At 45.4% G+C, this 15,005-nt stretch overlaps 1 protein-coding gene across 1 annotated transcript in view; it reads left to right on the top strand.

Moving 5' to 3' along the window:
* Nucleotides 1-15,005, top strand: part of IFT140 (intraflagellar transport 140) — a 78,688-nt gene that overhangs the window by 60,970 nt on the left and 2,713 nt on the right. Inside the window, exons 20-26 of the mRNA XM_042835396.1 lie at nucleotides 9,193-9,370; nucleotides 11,827-12,017; nucleotides 13,037-13,132; nucleotides 13,492-13,624; nucleotides 13,716-13,859; nucleotides 14,261-14,389; nucleotides 14,566-14,748. Of these exons, the coding sequence (XP_042691330.1) occupies nucleotides 9,193-9,370; nucleotides 11,827-12,017; nucleotides 13,037-13,132; nucleotides 13,492-13,624; nucleotides 13,716-13,859; nucleotides 14,261-14,389; nucleotides 14,566-14,748 (1,054 nt within the window). The remainder of the gene's footprint in view (nucleotides 1-9,192; nucleotides 9,371-11,826; nucleotides 12,018-13,036; nucleotides 13,133-13,491; nucleotides 13,625-13,715; nucleotides 13,860-14,260; nucleotides 14,390-14,565; nucleotides 14,749-15,005) is intronic.

Below are 15,005 nucleotides of genomic sequence, written 5' to 3'. Positions count from 1 at the left end.
CAGCTCTGCTGCAGCCGCTCCTTGCTCTGAGCCCATCGGCAGTGTCTAAGCTGAACAAACAAAAAAACCCCACGACTGCACTAGGTTTAACGTCTGGTAATACTCGTGCCTTGTAAAGGGGGGTGGTGGTCTTGTCAGCCTGCAGAGTGAGAAACGAGGAGTCGGGAGAGAGATGGGCACAGTGCTGAGGTGTGTCAGCAGTTCACATACGTGGGATTAACAAAACGAGAGTGAAAAATGTTTAAAGCAGTTGTTTTTGTTTTTTTTTTTGTCAGCTAGGTGTCATTACCTGTAGTAAACAGATCCCTACTGACATGCAAAGTGGAAATTTGTTTTAAGGAGATTTTTAGTTTTTCTGAGACTGACTTGATGCTAACAGGGGTGGAAAATGGTTCAGTGAATCCCATACAACCCTGTAGTCAGCTTTCAGCCATCAGAATTGAACTCACAAAGCTTGCTGTAAATTCCCGTCCCGTCTGTGTGCTTGATTCATTTCAGTCCTTAGACAGATGAAGCTTGAGGCACTTTGTGCTTTCGCAGCAGTGCAGCATCATTAGTGTCTGTTTTTCCTGTAAGTGATTGGTCATATTGGTATACATCCGTGTTCTTAGAAATTTGGCAAACAGTGCTATTGGCAAACATTTATAATCATTCTTCAAAGAAATGTCTGAACAGCAATGACCATACTTTTGTAGTGAGAGACCATGGATTTTTTTTTTGTTATTTTAAGCCCGCAGCAGGGCAGATGATGTGGCCATCGTAGATGATGCCAAAGATAAACCTGTTCTATCCAGCAGTAAACTCATCTCTGCTCCTTCCTGATTTTTTGGTCACTGATTTTTCAGTGATTTATTGAAGCCTGAGGACGCATCTTGTAGTTACAGTGAGATGATCATCTCAGAACGTGCTGTGTAATTTTATGTCCATGTTGTCCCCCTGTAGGTGAGGACGGTCTCATTGCAGCCAACTCCAGGCTTATGATGGGAATGTTTCTGGGAGCTCCAATCCCTCCATACAGAGCAGATGGGATGGCAGCACTGCGGTTTTCATCCCACCCAGATAACACACGAAGTGTATCTGAGGAGCAATGCAAAGCAGCGATAATTGCTGTCTGCAGTAATTTAGCAAGCAAGTTTAGCAAGACTTTTTTTCCCATGGCAGAATTTCTGGTGGCTGGCCTTGTCCATAATGAGCTGTTTGCCGTCTTCCGTGACGAGGTGCAGTTCTGTTCAGTGGTGGCTTACATTTTCCCATGCAATTTGCAAAGCAGCTTGTAGAGCACTTGGGGCATTTCTGTGTGAGAAATAATGTAATTCTACTTTTGGAGTCTCTGATTTGGATAACTAGTTGATTCTGTACGGAGTTTCTCTGTTTAGTACCTAATAAATTCTCTTTGCATTTGTTTATGCAGGACATGAGCCATTGTTGAAACAGCATTCCATGGCCAAGTGGTTTTTTTAATCATTTATCATTCCATTCAACCAGTAACGACATCAAAAACTGAAAAGTTGGGGCATACTTGAAAGGAGTAGGTTGGACCAAATGAAAAGCAAATGAGTTTTGAAAAGATCCAGTAAGTTTTCCTGGTTTCCTCTTACTAAAATGGCTCAGTTATTATTATTATTATTATCATTATTATTATTATTAGCTCCTCACTGTCTCATTCAGGTTCTTGTTGGCACTTAGTGATGTTCTCTTCGCACAGAGATCTTATGCTTCTAGTACAGAACAGTCAGGGAATCCTGCCTGTCCTTTAAAAGAGAAGAAATCACTGCAGTGAACACTTCTCTGCTGACAGATGTGTACGAGCATGTTCCATTCTTAGTCCTTCCAGTCCTTTCTTGGAACTGAAGTGCACATAATTTCAGAACAGGAAGCAAAGAATACCAATGATAACCAAGCAGCTTTATTTCCATTTGTATAAAAATAGATAATGTGATTTTGCCAAATACTGCAACAGAATACCACATATTGAAAAAATCTTAGGAAAAGGTCTGAGTGGGTGTTTGCAGGAATTGGGTGACTGATTTTCTTGTGCCTAAAGCAGTACTTATTGCAGTACTTAGGACACAAGGTTTTGTTTGATGTAATTCACACAAAACTACGGCTTGCTGTTGACTTTATCAGGATACATTTGGAGTAGGCAAAGCCATGTATTCAATATGACACAAATATCATTCTGTAAGACTTTTCCTGCTTTATTAAGCATTTTGTTTCTGCCAGGGAAGAATTCCTAAGAATAGTCCAGACAGTTTTCAATGTTTTGAACATATATGAAAAATGCTCGACACCTTTCCCAGAATAGCATTCATTTAATATGATGAACTTCCCAATTACAAGAGAAAAGGCAGCATCCCTCCAGCTCTGATATTGTAGCTCTGTGTTGATTTTGCATTGATTTGAAGATAAGATCAGTGTTCAGTTCTTAGATGTCTTTAAAGTTTTATGCTTCTAAACGATGAGGTTGGAAGCCCCGTTAACCTTCGGTGTCAAGTAGTGTCTGATGTGGCCATGTCCGAGCCCTCAGTAGCCACTGTGGTCCATGACGTGATGCTTTTGTCCTGTAACCAGTCTAGCAAACCTTATAATGTGAAGTTGCTTGCAGAATCACCTACTGTTCACCCAGAGGGTGGTGAGGTACTGGAACAGGTTGCCCAGGAGGCTGTGGTGCCCCATCCCTGCAGGCATTCAAGGCCAGGCTGGATGTGGCTCTGGGCAGCCTGGGCTGCTGGTTGGTGACCTGCACACAGCAGGGGGTTGGGACTGTGTGAGCACTGTGGGCCTTTGCAACCCAGGACATTCTGTGATTCTATGATTCTATGATTCTATGATTCTATGCAATATTTAAGACAGATTGCATTATTCTAACACTTCTTTTGGGGCTAGTCAGGTGCAGTTTCAAATTACTGATATCCAGGCAAGGGTGCACGTAATTAACATTTGGAAAATGGTGATATATGTTGTTAATTTTCCTTAGGAAGCAGCACCTGCTTTGTCCCATCCTTTTCCTTTGCATGGAAAACACCCAAGAGCAGCATGTAGGCGATGGGTGGAGGATAGGGACAGGGTGGTGCCCAGTGTTTGTCCAAGACAGCCCAGACGTGGTTTACATTGTGGTGAGTCTCTCAGTAAACACTTAGCACCAGAACAGTACATCCACAGTGTGCCTGTTAGTTGAACTGCTGAGAATCTCATTCTTGTGTCTGCTCTTTGCTCAAGAAAAACTGCCACTTGCTCAGCAGTGAAACCTGGATTTCCCTCTGTAGTGGTGCAGGCAGTGTCTGAAGCACAGGGGACACTCACCCACCCCAGGTGCTGTGCTGGGATGCGGCCTTGTGCTGGAGTTACTGGGGGAGGTGGTTGAGACTGAGATGAATACATGCTCTGTTTTTGTCGCTTGTTCAAATGGAAGTGTTACACCACATGTCCTCGGTGACTGTGGCAGGGAAATCTACCCACCTCCCCACAGCATTACAGCATTACATAAATCACGTAGTGTTGTAGATGCTATGTCTGATGTTTATAGCACGGCCCTGTTATCAAAGTGGGGCCCAAGTTGAAAAGAGAGATTCTTACTTCTCCTGGTCAAGATACTTAGAGATGAGATGGAATGCAAGTATGTGCCTTTTTCAAATGAACCTCATTAAGGGAGGAGAGAGGGTTGAAAGATGCTTCAGACACGTGAATCTCCAGCACTTTAAATAATACTCCTTTTCCTGTTGTGTTTTTTGTTGTGTGGAAAAATAGATAGCGATAGAAGGGTTTGTGAAATCAGATGTTGAATGCTGGAAGCGTCGTTTCACAGAAAAACAGATCCAGAAAGGTGAGAACGCTGTAAGAAAAACTATTTCATCAAATACGTGGAAAAACTTGTGTCTGAAGGGGCATCAAGGTTTTGTTTGGAATCTGTCGTGCTCCTGCATGGCCTGAAGCTCAGGGTGCAGCACAGGCAGTTTGCTGACGTGCTGCACGGGCAGGCACAGCTCCCTAAGACAAGCAGGGAGGGCGTTCCTGCGGCTCTGCTGGGGCTGCATCTGGTCTCCGTTAAGGATCCAGTTGTGGCTAACGAAGCACAGATGTGAGCTGCTTTCCAGAGGGAAGAAAAGAAAGAGGAGGAGGGGAAGAACAGGAAGTTCTCAGAATGTGGTCTGGGGGGGAGGGTAAATCATTCCTTGGCCTTGTGTATGTGACAGCAAGGCCAGCCCTGGGAGAAGAGTTGCTGCCTTTTAAGGATGTAAAGACAGACGTGTCTTTCTCCCTGACCTACCAACTGTCAAAAAAGAAACTGTTCTTGCCTTGGATTACGTGAGAATGTTCAGCTCCTGGCGTTTCTTGTTTCTTAACCTGGCTTGCATTGTTTGTGCATATCTTGAGACAGCAAAACTGAAGCACGGCTGTCCCTGGGGCTGTTCTGATGCTGGAGATGTCTTGCTGCTCACCGAGGAATAGAACAGAATAGAATAGATTCTAGGGCAAAGCAGAACAGAGGTTCTGGCTGCATTTTGGTTGCTGGAGGTCCTCTGGGCTTTCTGCAGGAGTTATGGGAAGATGAACACTGGCCCTGGCTGCCATCAGTGTGTGAGCTCAGTCTGCTGCACCGTCCTGCTGTGGTGTTGGCATGACATGATCCGTGCTGCTTCCCAGCCTCCGCTTGGTTGTGTGCTCTGTGGTGCTCAGCAGCTGTGTGCGTTTTGCCTCTGTTGGGGAGTCAGACCACCTGCCTTTTGCATGAGTTTCTTTTTACATTTCTGGTGACGTCACTCTGATGCCTTTCTGGTTTTTAAATAAGATACAATAGATAAATTAATAGTTAAAATAATAAATGCAAGCATCAATATGTGAATATATATTGAACTTTTATCTGCTCATGAAAATGATCTTTGGAAAGGAACAGCGTGTAACTGAGTTTGAAACCCTTGACCCCATATCAGAAGTAGGCTGCAGTGCTGGAGGCTGGTGAGAGACCAACGATTGGTCTCTCAGAGCAGGAGCAGGAACTGAGCTGCAGGAATGCACGTATGTATGTTTATGTATTCATTCAAGGCCAGGCTGGATGCGGCTCTGGGCAGCCTGGTCTGATGGTTGGCGACCCTGATCATAGCAGGGGGCTGAAAATAGATGAGCATTGTGCTCCCTTTCAACCCAGGCCGTGTATGATTCTATGATGATTCTACGATAATACATGTATATACCTTTATCAGAGCAGAGTCCTTTGTGAGGGACACATCCACAGGAAATAACCAGCTTCTGCATTTGGGCCAAAGGAGAAGATTTAGCTGTGGATTCTCCACCCGTCTGATAACTGAGCTGTCCTTAGCTCCAGTGAGAGAATGGGAACTCCTCTGAATGATTTGGGTGAAACATTCCTTCAAGCATTTCTAGAAGGCAGTGGGAGGGAACAGTTGGAGAGGCGGTGTTTTCCTGTTGCAGGTACTCAGCATGCTGGTGAAGTGAACTGCTCTCAGTGCCTTGCTGGCTTTGGATGAATGCACGCAAGCACTGCCCAGCTGTGAACACTTATAAATTCAGTGTGCTCTGTGCAATCTGTAATGTGTGCTCACCATCTCCTGCCCAGCTGGGTCTGTACAGAAGGTGCCTGGGCGCCTCTGACTGTCTGGAGGGGATTGTCGCCCTAGGGTAACAAAATCAAACCAAACCCAGAGCGCATCACTGGGAAATGTTTCTTCCTCTGTTTCTGTTCCACCCAGTTGGTAGCTGGCTGCTGGGGCCGGTCGGTTTAGTTCTGTAGATGGGTTGCAGTGGAGGAGGAGCAAATGGAATGGCTGAGCTCCAGCTTTTCAGAGCGGAGGTACATTGTGGTCTATGGCGTCTGGATGGCACAGGTGCCAGGGGTGACACGCTGACAGTCTGTGTGTGGGACAGGAGCTCCCAGAGAGGAATCCCTTGGGCAACAGCAGCCCCCACTGAGTTTTCACGTTGTCAGGAGCCACAGCCATTCACAAAAGCGTAATGCTGCCAATAGATGCCAGGTAACAGCAGGAAATGGTTGTCCATTGTATGCAGTGAGACCGTGCCTCAAATACTGGGTTCAGTTTTGGTCCCCTCAGTACAAGAAAGGTATTGAATTGCTCAGGTGTGTGCAGAAAGGAGCAATGAAGCTGGTGAAGGGACTGGAAAGGAAGGCCTATGAGGTGTGCCTGAGGGAAGTGGGGTCTCATTGCTCCCTACACCTACGAGAGGCTGCAGTGAGGCAGTGTTGGTCTCTTTTCTTAGGTGGCAAGGATGCAAGTCAACATCTTCAAGTGACATAAGGGGAGATTTAGATTGAATATCAAGAAGGGTTTCTCCCCAGAGAGGGTGGCCAAGCATTGGAAGCCCAGGGAGGAGGTGGAGTCACCATCCCTGCAGCTATTGGAGCAATGTGGATGTAGCGCTGAGGGATGTGGTTTGGTGACAGGATTTGCTAAGGTAGGTTGGTGGTTGGGCTTGGTAATCTTGAAGGACTTTTCCATCCTAGATGATTCTGCACATGTCCATCCTGGGTCTTTTCCATCCTAGATGATTCTTTCGAGTCTCGTTGTGTTTCTCTGCACACCAGTATTTTTAACTTTGTACAAAATATACAATTTAGTTTATTTTCTTGCAGAAGTTTCCACTCACTGTAGGCTAAATGCAATTCTTACCTTGTCTCTGTTCAAGTCCATGAACTCTCATCTTCTTGCATCCAGGGAACTGCAAGCTCTCAGGGTTCTTAAAGATTTTGATCTCCTTTCAGAAATGCACTGCTTGTTTGGCACAGCACTGCACAAGCCTGTGTTCCTTCAGCTGTTGGCAGCTTCTTCTGGTGTGCTACAGTGTTTGGGAAATAGAGGCCTTTTCCCTGTGTGTCGTGAAGTGCAGCCATTCATACATGCATGCTACATTTGACATCTTGTGCTTAGTGATAGAAATGTCTGTCTTTGTTGATCAAAGCCAGGTGACAAAATCTAGTATGACCTCAGTGTCCTTTAAAGATGTCTTTCCTGCTGTCCCCCGTTCTGGGTATAAGCAGTGGCTGGCTTAAAAGAAAAAAACAACTAAGACTTTACGAGAATGAGAATGGCTGCATCTTCTGCTGGTAGAAATCAGCATTTCTGTGTTGGACAGAAGTGCATCGTAGGCTTATGCTCAGAAGGATGGAGCACAGAATTTCCAGTTCTGATGTTCCATGTTCCTTTTGGCATTTCTTCCTGGAAGGGACTCAGATATGTCACCACAGAGCTGAGGAGGCTGTGTTTGAACCACGGTCAGCGTGGACAAGCAGGTACAAGGAATTCAGTAATATTTTCAGAGACATCTTTTTGCTTTAAGAAGCAAAACTTCTGAACCACCTGAAATTCACCCCTCATTTATTACTTCTGATCCTACTTTATTTCCTCCATACACTTTGGCATTTATGAAGTGTAGGTCTCACGTTTCTATTGATCACCACCTGAGAATTTTGCACTGGTTGTAGTTGCAAATAAAAATATGATCTGATTTTAAAGTAAATCAGGAAAAACATTTTTTTCCTCCTTCACTGACTGAATGTGCTTGACAGCACGTTGCGTCTCATCTCCTTTGCTGCTTCCCGGTTAGTCAGTTTCCCCTGTTTGTGCAGGTCTTTCCCACAGCCACTGGGAAGAGAAAAACATTTTAATCATAGGAAAACATGATTGTCAGCCCCCCCACCCCCAAACTGGAAGGGGATTTGTTTGCAGGTGCAGGACCTGAAGTGTCATTCAGCTCTTCCAAAAAAAAAAAAAAAAGAAGAAAACTTTTTTTTTTCCTGCTTTCATCATCCTTGTCCTTAATTTGTGTCATGGTGGTGCCTGAGAGCCGCACGGATCTCTGCTGAGGCCCTATTTTGAATGCAAATGTTTTGTTAATCAAACATGCTGCCTTTTACTCTGAAGAGCCTCAGATGTAAAGAGGCTCTGTGCAAATCTTTGCTTGCTCCTGTGAAGCTGCATGGCCCTGACCATACTGCATGGGAGCCTGGAGCTGGGATGGTAGTAATGCTGCCAGCAATGACAGGTGTGTTAGCAGTGTTAAGTGTAAACTCTCAACCTTGAGGTGTTCCCATTCTGAGCATCGCACGGCTTTTCTTTGTGCCACTTTTTGTGCACTTTGATCAGAACGCAATGGTTTGGTCAGTTATTTCTCAGACAACATTCCTTGCTGGTGAGTATGGCTGGTGGGCTGCCAATGGCTGATCCATCTTTGAACTACGCAGGACTGAAGCAGCATGTTTCTGCTGTAAGTTTTGTATCTGTATGTTAAAATGTTCCCGTTTTTTTTTTCTTTGTAAATTTCTTTCTGAACAGTGATATGGGAGTATTATGCATATGGAGATGCTAAGATTGGAAAAGACCTCTAAAATCACCAAGTCCAACCATCAATCCATCCCACTGTGCCTGCTGACCATGGCCCTCAGTGCCACATCTCCACGGTTCTTGAACGTCTCCAGGGATGGTAACTCCACCACCGCCCTGGGCAGCCCGTTCCAATGCCTGAGCACCCTTTCAGAGAAGAAGTTTTTCCTGATACTCAAACTGTAGCCTGTCCAGGTTGTTCTGTGGGACCTTCCTACCCTCAGGCAGGTCAACACTTCCCCCAGCTTGGTATCATTTGCAAACTTACTGAGGGTGCACCCAGTGCCCTCATCAGATCATCAGTAAAGGCATCAAACAGGACAGGTCCCAGTGCCAAGACGTGGGGACCAGCACTCACGACCAGTCACCAGCTGGGTGTAGCTCCATTCACCTCCACTCTCTGGGCCTGGCCCTCCAGCCAGCTCTTTACCCAGCAAAGAGTGCACCTATCCAAGTTATGGGCTGCAGCTTCTCCAGGAGAATAGAGAGTCAGAAGATACATATGTTGCTGCTACAGTAAAAGCAGAAGAGATGGGCGCACAATAAATGTTTATATGTGTGCAAATATGACTGCTTTTGCTTAGATATCGGTACAGATCAGATGCCACAATACTTCCTTAAAGCCATGGACCTTCAGCTCCATTACTACCTTTTACGTCTGAGAACTATTTCTATTCCTTTTAAATCTCCGTGGAACAACCCGAGTCTGTTCATGTCTGATACGTGTGGAACATGCTAATGCATTGGCCTTTCTTGCTCCTTGCCTCTTACCTGCTCAATACCCACTCCTTGATGGTGATACCATAACAGCTCTCCCCTTCTTTCTGTTTTATTGCAGTGAGGCTGTCTGGGAGAACATGGCTCGCATGTGTGTGAAGACTCAGAGGCTTGATGTTGCCAAAATTTGCCTTGGAAACATGGGTCATGCAAGAGGAGCCAAAGCATTAAGGGAAGCAGAGCGGGAACCTGAGCAGGAAGCCAGAGTTGCTGTGCTGGCAGTTCAGCTGGGCATGCTGGTAAGCCTGTCAATCATATGCATCCTGCAATGTCCACTCTGTTTATTAGGGAACAGAGTGAAAACGTGACCATTTGAGAAATCTGAGAGAGATGCCAAAACTTTGGAGGCGAGTAATACCTATAACCATATTTCCACTAACCATATTACAAGGAGTAAGGAACAATAGTTCTTACCATTACTTCCTTGAAGCTGTGTTTTTATCCTAAAGAAGTAGGCATCCCCTCCAGTGTTACACAACCCAGTGATGCACAGCTACTGTGCCACATTGCATGGAGTCTTTCTCTGCTACCAGTGGGAATGCTGTAGGCTTATCAGTCCCATGAGTTGTTTTTGTGGTTCTTGAAAGTTAGATGAGAATGAGTATGGCAGAATCCAGTGTCAGAAAATAAGAGTGCCAAGAGCCATAGCAGTATAAGTTTATGGCAAATCAATTTGTCTGTTTTCAGGATATATAATGGCAGTAAAACTGCCGAGTGGAAGAAGCATCTTTTAAGGATGAAATGTTGTAAGCTCTGTCTTGCATTTTTCTTGGGCCATAATTCTTCCAGACTTAATAATTCCAGGTTTGACTGGAATAAGAAAAAAAAAAAAGATGTACTTTAAAATATTCTAGCTAAAATATTTCAGCAAATGTATTTTAAGGTCCAGTGCGATAAATGCTTCAAAGCTTCGTTTTGAAGTGTTTGTTTGTAGAATTCCAGTCTGGAGCTGTGTTTCAAGTCGCTGCCCCAGTGCTGGGGTTGGAAAGCTCTGCCCAGTCAGACTGGCTGCTTGTGTTGTCCCAGGGTCATCTGCTGTCCAGTTGCCCAGGTCTCCATGCCTGCTCCTGCTGTGCTGGCAGTGATGTGCCTGGTTCCAGCACTGAGCAGTTGGGCTGTTCTGCTGTCTCCCTACAGCTTGATGCAGTGGAAGAGTGTTCCTCGTGTCTGGAGCCTGAGCTGGCAGCCAGCGCACACCAAAGTGTCTCTGCTACACAGCTTCCTTTTAGTCTGAATTTTCTGCCCTTGATCATTGTGCTTTACCAATACAGCTGAGATCTGAAATGGAGCCTAGGCTGATTATCACACGGACTGAAAACTGACTGGAGCACCGCCAAGGTCCGTGGATGAAGAGAGCGTGTGTCCTTCTCAGCCTCCACCTCATGTCTTCATCAGTGATCTGTTAGAAAAACACAAGCGAGGTCTTTAGTTCTTAGTCCCAGGCAAATCAGTAAGAGGGACAGAAATAGTGACACACCCCACAGTTCACAGGACATCACCAATGAGACACGAAATGCTGTGACAGCAGAAAATCTGCAGGGGCCTCTGCGGAGACACTGCATCCCGGGGCTGCGGTGGCTTTCATCTGTGTGGTTGTTGCAGCTGCAGCTGGAACGTTGCCTTCCACCTCTTCTCATTACCAGAAAAAAAATGTTGATGAACTGGAAGTTCAGAGAAAATCAGGGCAAACCGTTCAGCTCTTGGAAAGATTTTCAAGACTGGAAGGGCTGCAATTCAGCAATCTGCAGCCATTTTAAGAGTCTAAATGCTAGAGAGGTAGTTGAACTATCCTTAATTAAATAGAGGAAAAAAGGACCTTTTGAACTAGATGTTTGGAAAAGCTTCCTGGCAGAGAAAGCTGTGAGGCTGAAAAGTGTTAATACTCCAGGATATTGGCATCTGTTTGGAGAGGTGGAGGGAAGCTGGAGTAAGGCAGATGCTGCTCTGCTGGTTTATTCGCTCATAGAGTAGCAGCACAGTGCCAACAACTTCCATCTTGACTTTCTATGCTTTTAGAATTTGAAACAATAAGAGACAGAAACTATTTTTCTATCCTGGACAGATAATCTCAATTTACTAAATATAGTGTTCAGCTGAACAGCAGTTGGGTGGGGCAGGAAAGGGCTTCTTCCACAGGAGAGCCTCTCAAAAATAATAGTTCCAAATTTGCTTACCCTTGCGTCAGTACAGGCAAAATCCTCCTGATCTGCTTCTGTCTGACATGAACAGTGCTCATGGCCAGGACTGGCTCTCAGTCATGCAAGGAAGAGTTCCTACCTCTGAGACCTGCTCCGAGGTCCCTCTGACCTTCTGCACGTCACTCCTAGGCAGTGTGGCCATTCACTGCAGCCCCATATGAGCTTATCTCCCCTTTCTGAAGTGATTCACGCTCCTGGTGACAGCGTTTCATTGTTGATGGCTTGCTCGTGTCAGCCCCCAGTTGATACTGTACAGTAAGTGCCAGGATCTGAATGCTTTCCTTATTTTCACATAAACATCCTGTTTCCCAGTAATGTGCTATTCCAGGCTAAGTATATTAATTGGTTAGCCCTCCTGACTGAATTATTGTTGCATTAATTGCATCGCTTGCGTAACTAAAATACTCATAAGTGCAGTGCCTGCTGTGACCTTCTGCTTCGATGGACGCCCATAAAACACGTGCAGCTAACGAGCTGCTTGTATCCTCTCCCTTCAGGAGGACGCAGAGCAGCTGTACAAGGCTTGCAAACGCTACGACCTTCTGAACAAGTTCTATCAGGCCACAAACCAGTGGCAGAAAGCCATTGAAACAGCTGAAGCTCACGACCGGGTTCACCTCCGCACCACTTACTACAGCTATGCTAAGCACCTGGAGGCAGTCGGAGAGCACGCTCTTGCACTCAGCCAGTAAGCATCAGCCTATGGCCGAATTGTGTTTGGGGGATGCGGAGCCTTTTTCTTCCGTGAAGAATAGAAGTGGGATAGAGAGGATGCCTGGCGATGAGGGCTAGTAATTAATTCTTTTTTTTTGGTCTCTTTTTATCTCAGCAGTGTTGCAGTCAACCTGCCTGCACTGTTCTGGGGAAATAAAGCTTATTGTCAGGAAGCCTTGTCTTGTCAGGGGCTGATAGCTGAATGCCAGTAATAACCCAGTCCTGTGCTTGTCTCTGGAAGGTCACAGCTACTCTCCTACCTTTTCCATGACAAAACCAACTGTTTGCTTTTGAGAGTCTCAGTCACAAATTGTATGGCACAATTTGGTTTGATTTGGGTGTTTCTGGTGCCCAGTCCTCTGCTGTGGCTGGCGAGTCCCTGGAAAAGTTTGTGGAGGTGATTTTCATGTGTTGTATTTGTTTGAAGTCCTGTTTTTATATGACTTTTACCGTGGGAAATCTCACTAGAATGATAATATTGGAAAGTTCTGCCCATTCAGCAGCAAAGTAGAGCTGCAGTGTGATCGGACAGACCCATAAGGTGGTCCAGGTGGGCAGGAAGACAGGGACAGACTGCAGCAGTAGATGGGTGGCATTAATGCAGTCATCTCCCAGCAGTGAGAAAGAGGCAGAAATTGCAGTTTGGTGGCAGAAGTACTAAGCAAGAGGAGCCCAGGGCTTTTTCTGCCTTTTCAGCCAGTTGCACAGGGGTATAGTTAATGTTTTGAGAGCTTTCCTGGATCATTCCTCAGAGCATCACTGGTACTTTTGAAGTTTTTACAACTCTATGATCTCATTGCCTCTGTGGTCTTAAAGAGTTTTTGGTAGTTTTGGCTGATTGCTAGTAATCTTAGAGGAAACACACGGAGCACTGTTATCAAGGTTGCCACTTGGTAGCTCTCAAAAAACACAAACCATGAAGTGGATTTTTTAGACAAGGAAGTGAGATTTAAGTCAGTCGTTTCACATCTGATATGTTCTTTTTGCCTACAGCTATGAGAAGTCAGACACACACAGGTTCGAGGTGCCCCGAATGCTCTCTGAAGACCTGCAGGCACTGGAGAACTACGTCAACACGATGAAAGACAAGTCAGTGCTGTGCTCATTCTTTCTCCTGAGTGGGACTTTTGGGTCTAAAATACAGTCTGTGAGGAGAGCAGGGAAGAAGTAGGGATCCTCTCCTCTCTGAGTTCAACACCTGCTTGATGCCTTTTGATCCTCCCTTGGCTTTTCAGGATCATGGCATATTTCACTCAAAACTGCCACACTGGATATTTAGGTTGAGCTCCCTCATAGTGCAGATCTTTGAATATCACCCTTGTGTTTAGGTAAAACCTATCTGCATTCCAAGAAAATAAATCTGGTCTTGAGTTCAAGATCTCCAGGGTTGAAAAATGCATTCTCTGGCAGTTCTGGTTACTCAATACTTATCAATGTTGCTTTTCTAGGAGCCTGTGGAAATGGTGGGCACAGTACCTGGAGAGCCAATCAGATTTGGAATCTGCATTAAAATACTACGCACTGGCTCAGGATTATTTTTCCCTAGTCCGTGTCCACTGCTTTCAGGGCAACATTCAGAAGGTAAAGCAGCCTGCTGCAACTTGTTCCCGGAGCATTCTCATTCCTAGGATGAGTATGGTCACAGCATAAAGATATGTGATTTCCTTTCCAGGCTGCTGAAATAGCAAATGAAACAGGAAATTGGGCGGCTTCATACCACTTGGCCCGCCAGTATGAGAGCCAGGATGAAATCAAGCAGGCTGTGCACTTCTACACCAGGGCCCAGGCATTTAACAATGCCATTCGCCTGTGTAAGGTATGGAAGGACACACACTGTTACGTCCAAACCTGAAGCAGGATTCTGCCCTTAGGTAGTGTACAGAGTGAAAGTGGTACAGGAGATCTGTTCTCATTCTCTCTTGTGAGATACTGCTTGTTCATGAAGACGGTCCCAGTTTCTGCCTGCGTCTTCTACAAGGACATCATTACAAAGGGTTGTGTGGGACTGAGTGTTTTCTTGTCCTACATGTCAACAGAAAACTGTCTAAAACAAGCTATGATTGTTGCAGCTCAAAGCCATTGGAGTTGGTATGGGTTTTCCATAGAAGGTGGTTGATGGGTTGCTATGTGACAGCACAAAGCTGGAAGCTTGAAAGGAGGCAGGCTCGTGAAGTCAATTTGCTGCTTACTGAGACCCAAATCTTTGCTTTTGACCAGGAGAACAATTTAGATGATCAGCTGATGAACCTGGCTCTCCTGAGCTCTCCAGAAGACATGATAGAGGCAGCCTGCTATTATGAGGAGAAGGGGGAGCAAATGGACAGAGCTGTGATGTTGTACCACAAGGTAAATGACTCCTTAGTAAGTATACCAGACATTAAACTGACGCTGCGTGATTTGATTAGGTACAATTATCAGTCATTTCTTCACACTAACACTCTGTTAATCCACACTAGGGTATCTGGTAAATTAATTCTGCAATGCTTATTCTAGTCCCTAAAGTCTCGTCCGTAATTTTACAGGCAGGACATTTCTCCAAAGCTCTGGAGCTAGCCTTTGCCACGCAGCAGTTTGGAGCCTTACAGCTAATTGCTGAAGACCTCGATGAGAAGTCAGACCCAGCTCTGCTGGCTCGCTGTTCTGATTTTTTTATTGAACATGCTCAGTATGAGAAGGCAGTGGAATTGCTGCTCACAGCCAAAAAGGTAAGCTCTGCCTTCCTGCTCCCTCTGTGCACCGATGGAGAGGAGCACAAGAGGTGTGCACATGCATACACTCATGTCTCTCTTTGTTCATAAGCTCCTACACAAAAACATTTGTAAGCTTTAAGGTTTCTTTTCGGACTGCTGAGTCACAGAGTGGCAGCCCACTGCCTCAGGTCCAGAAATGGATCCCTGGCTCTGTCTTATTTCTGGCACCTGCACACACTTTGCATTCTTGGAGAAAAAAGAAATCCTAGTGT

This window comes from Centrocercus urophasianus, unplaced genomic scaffold (assembly GCF_019232065.1).
Source record: "Centrocercus urophasianus isolate 14NV4802_14NV808 unplaced genomic scaffold, USGS_Curo_1.0 seq_51, whole genome shotgun sequence".
NCBI lineage: Eukaryota > Metazoa > Chordata > Aves > Galliformes > Phasianidae > Centrocercus > Centrocercus urophasianus.
This window is presented reverse-complemented; position numbering and strand designations above follow the sequence as displayed.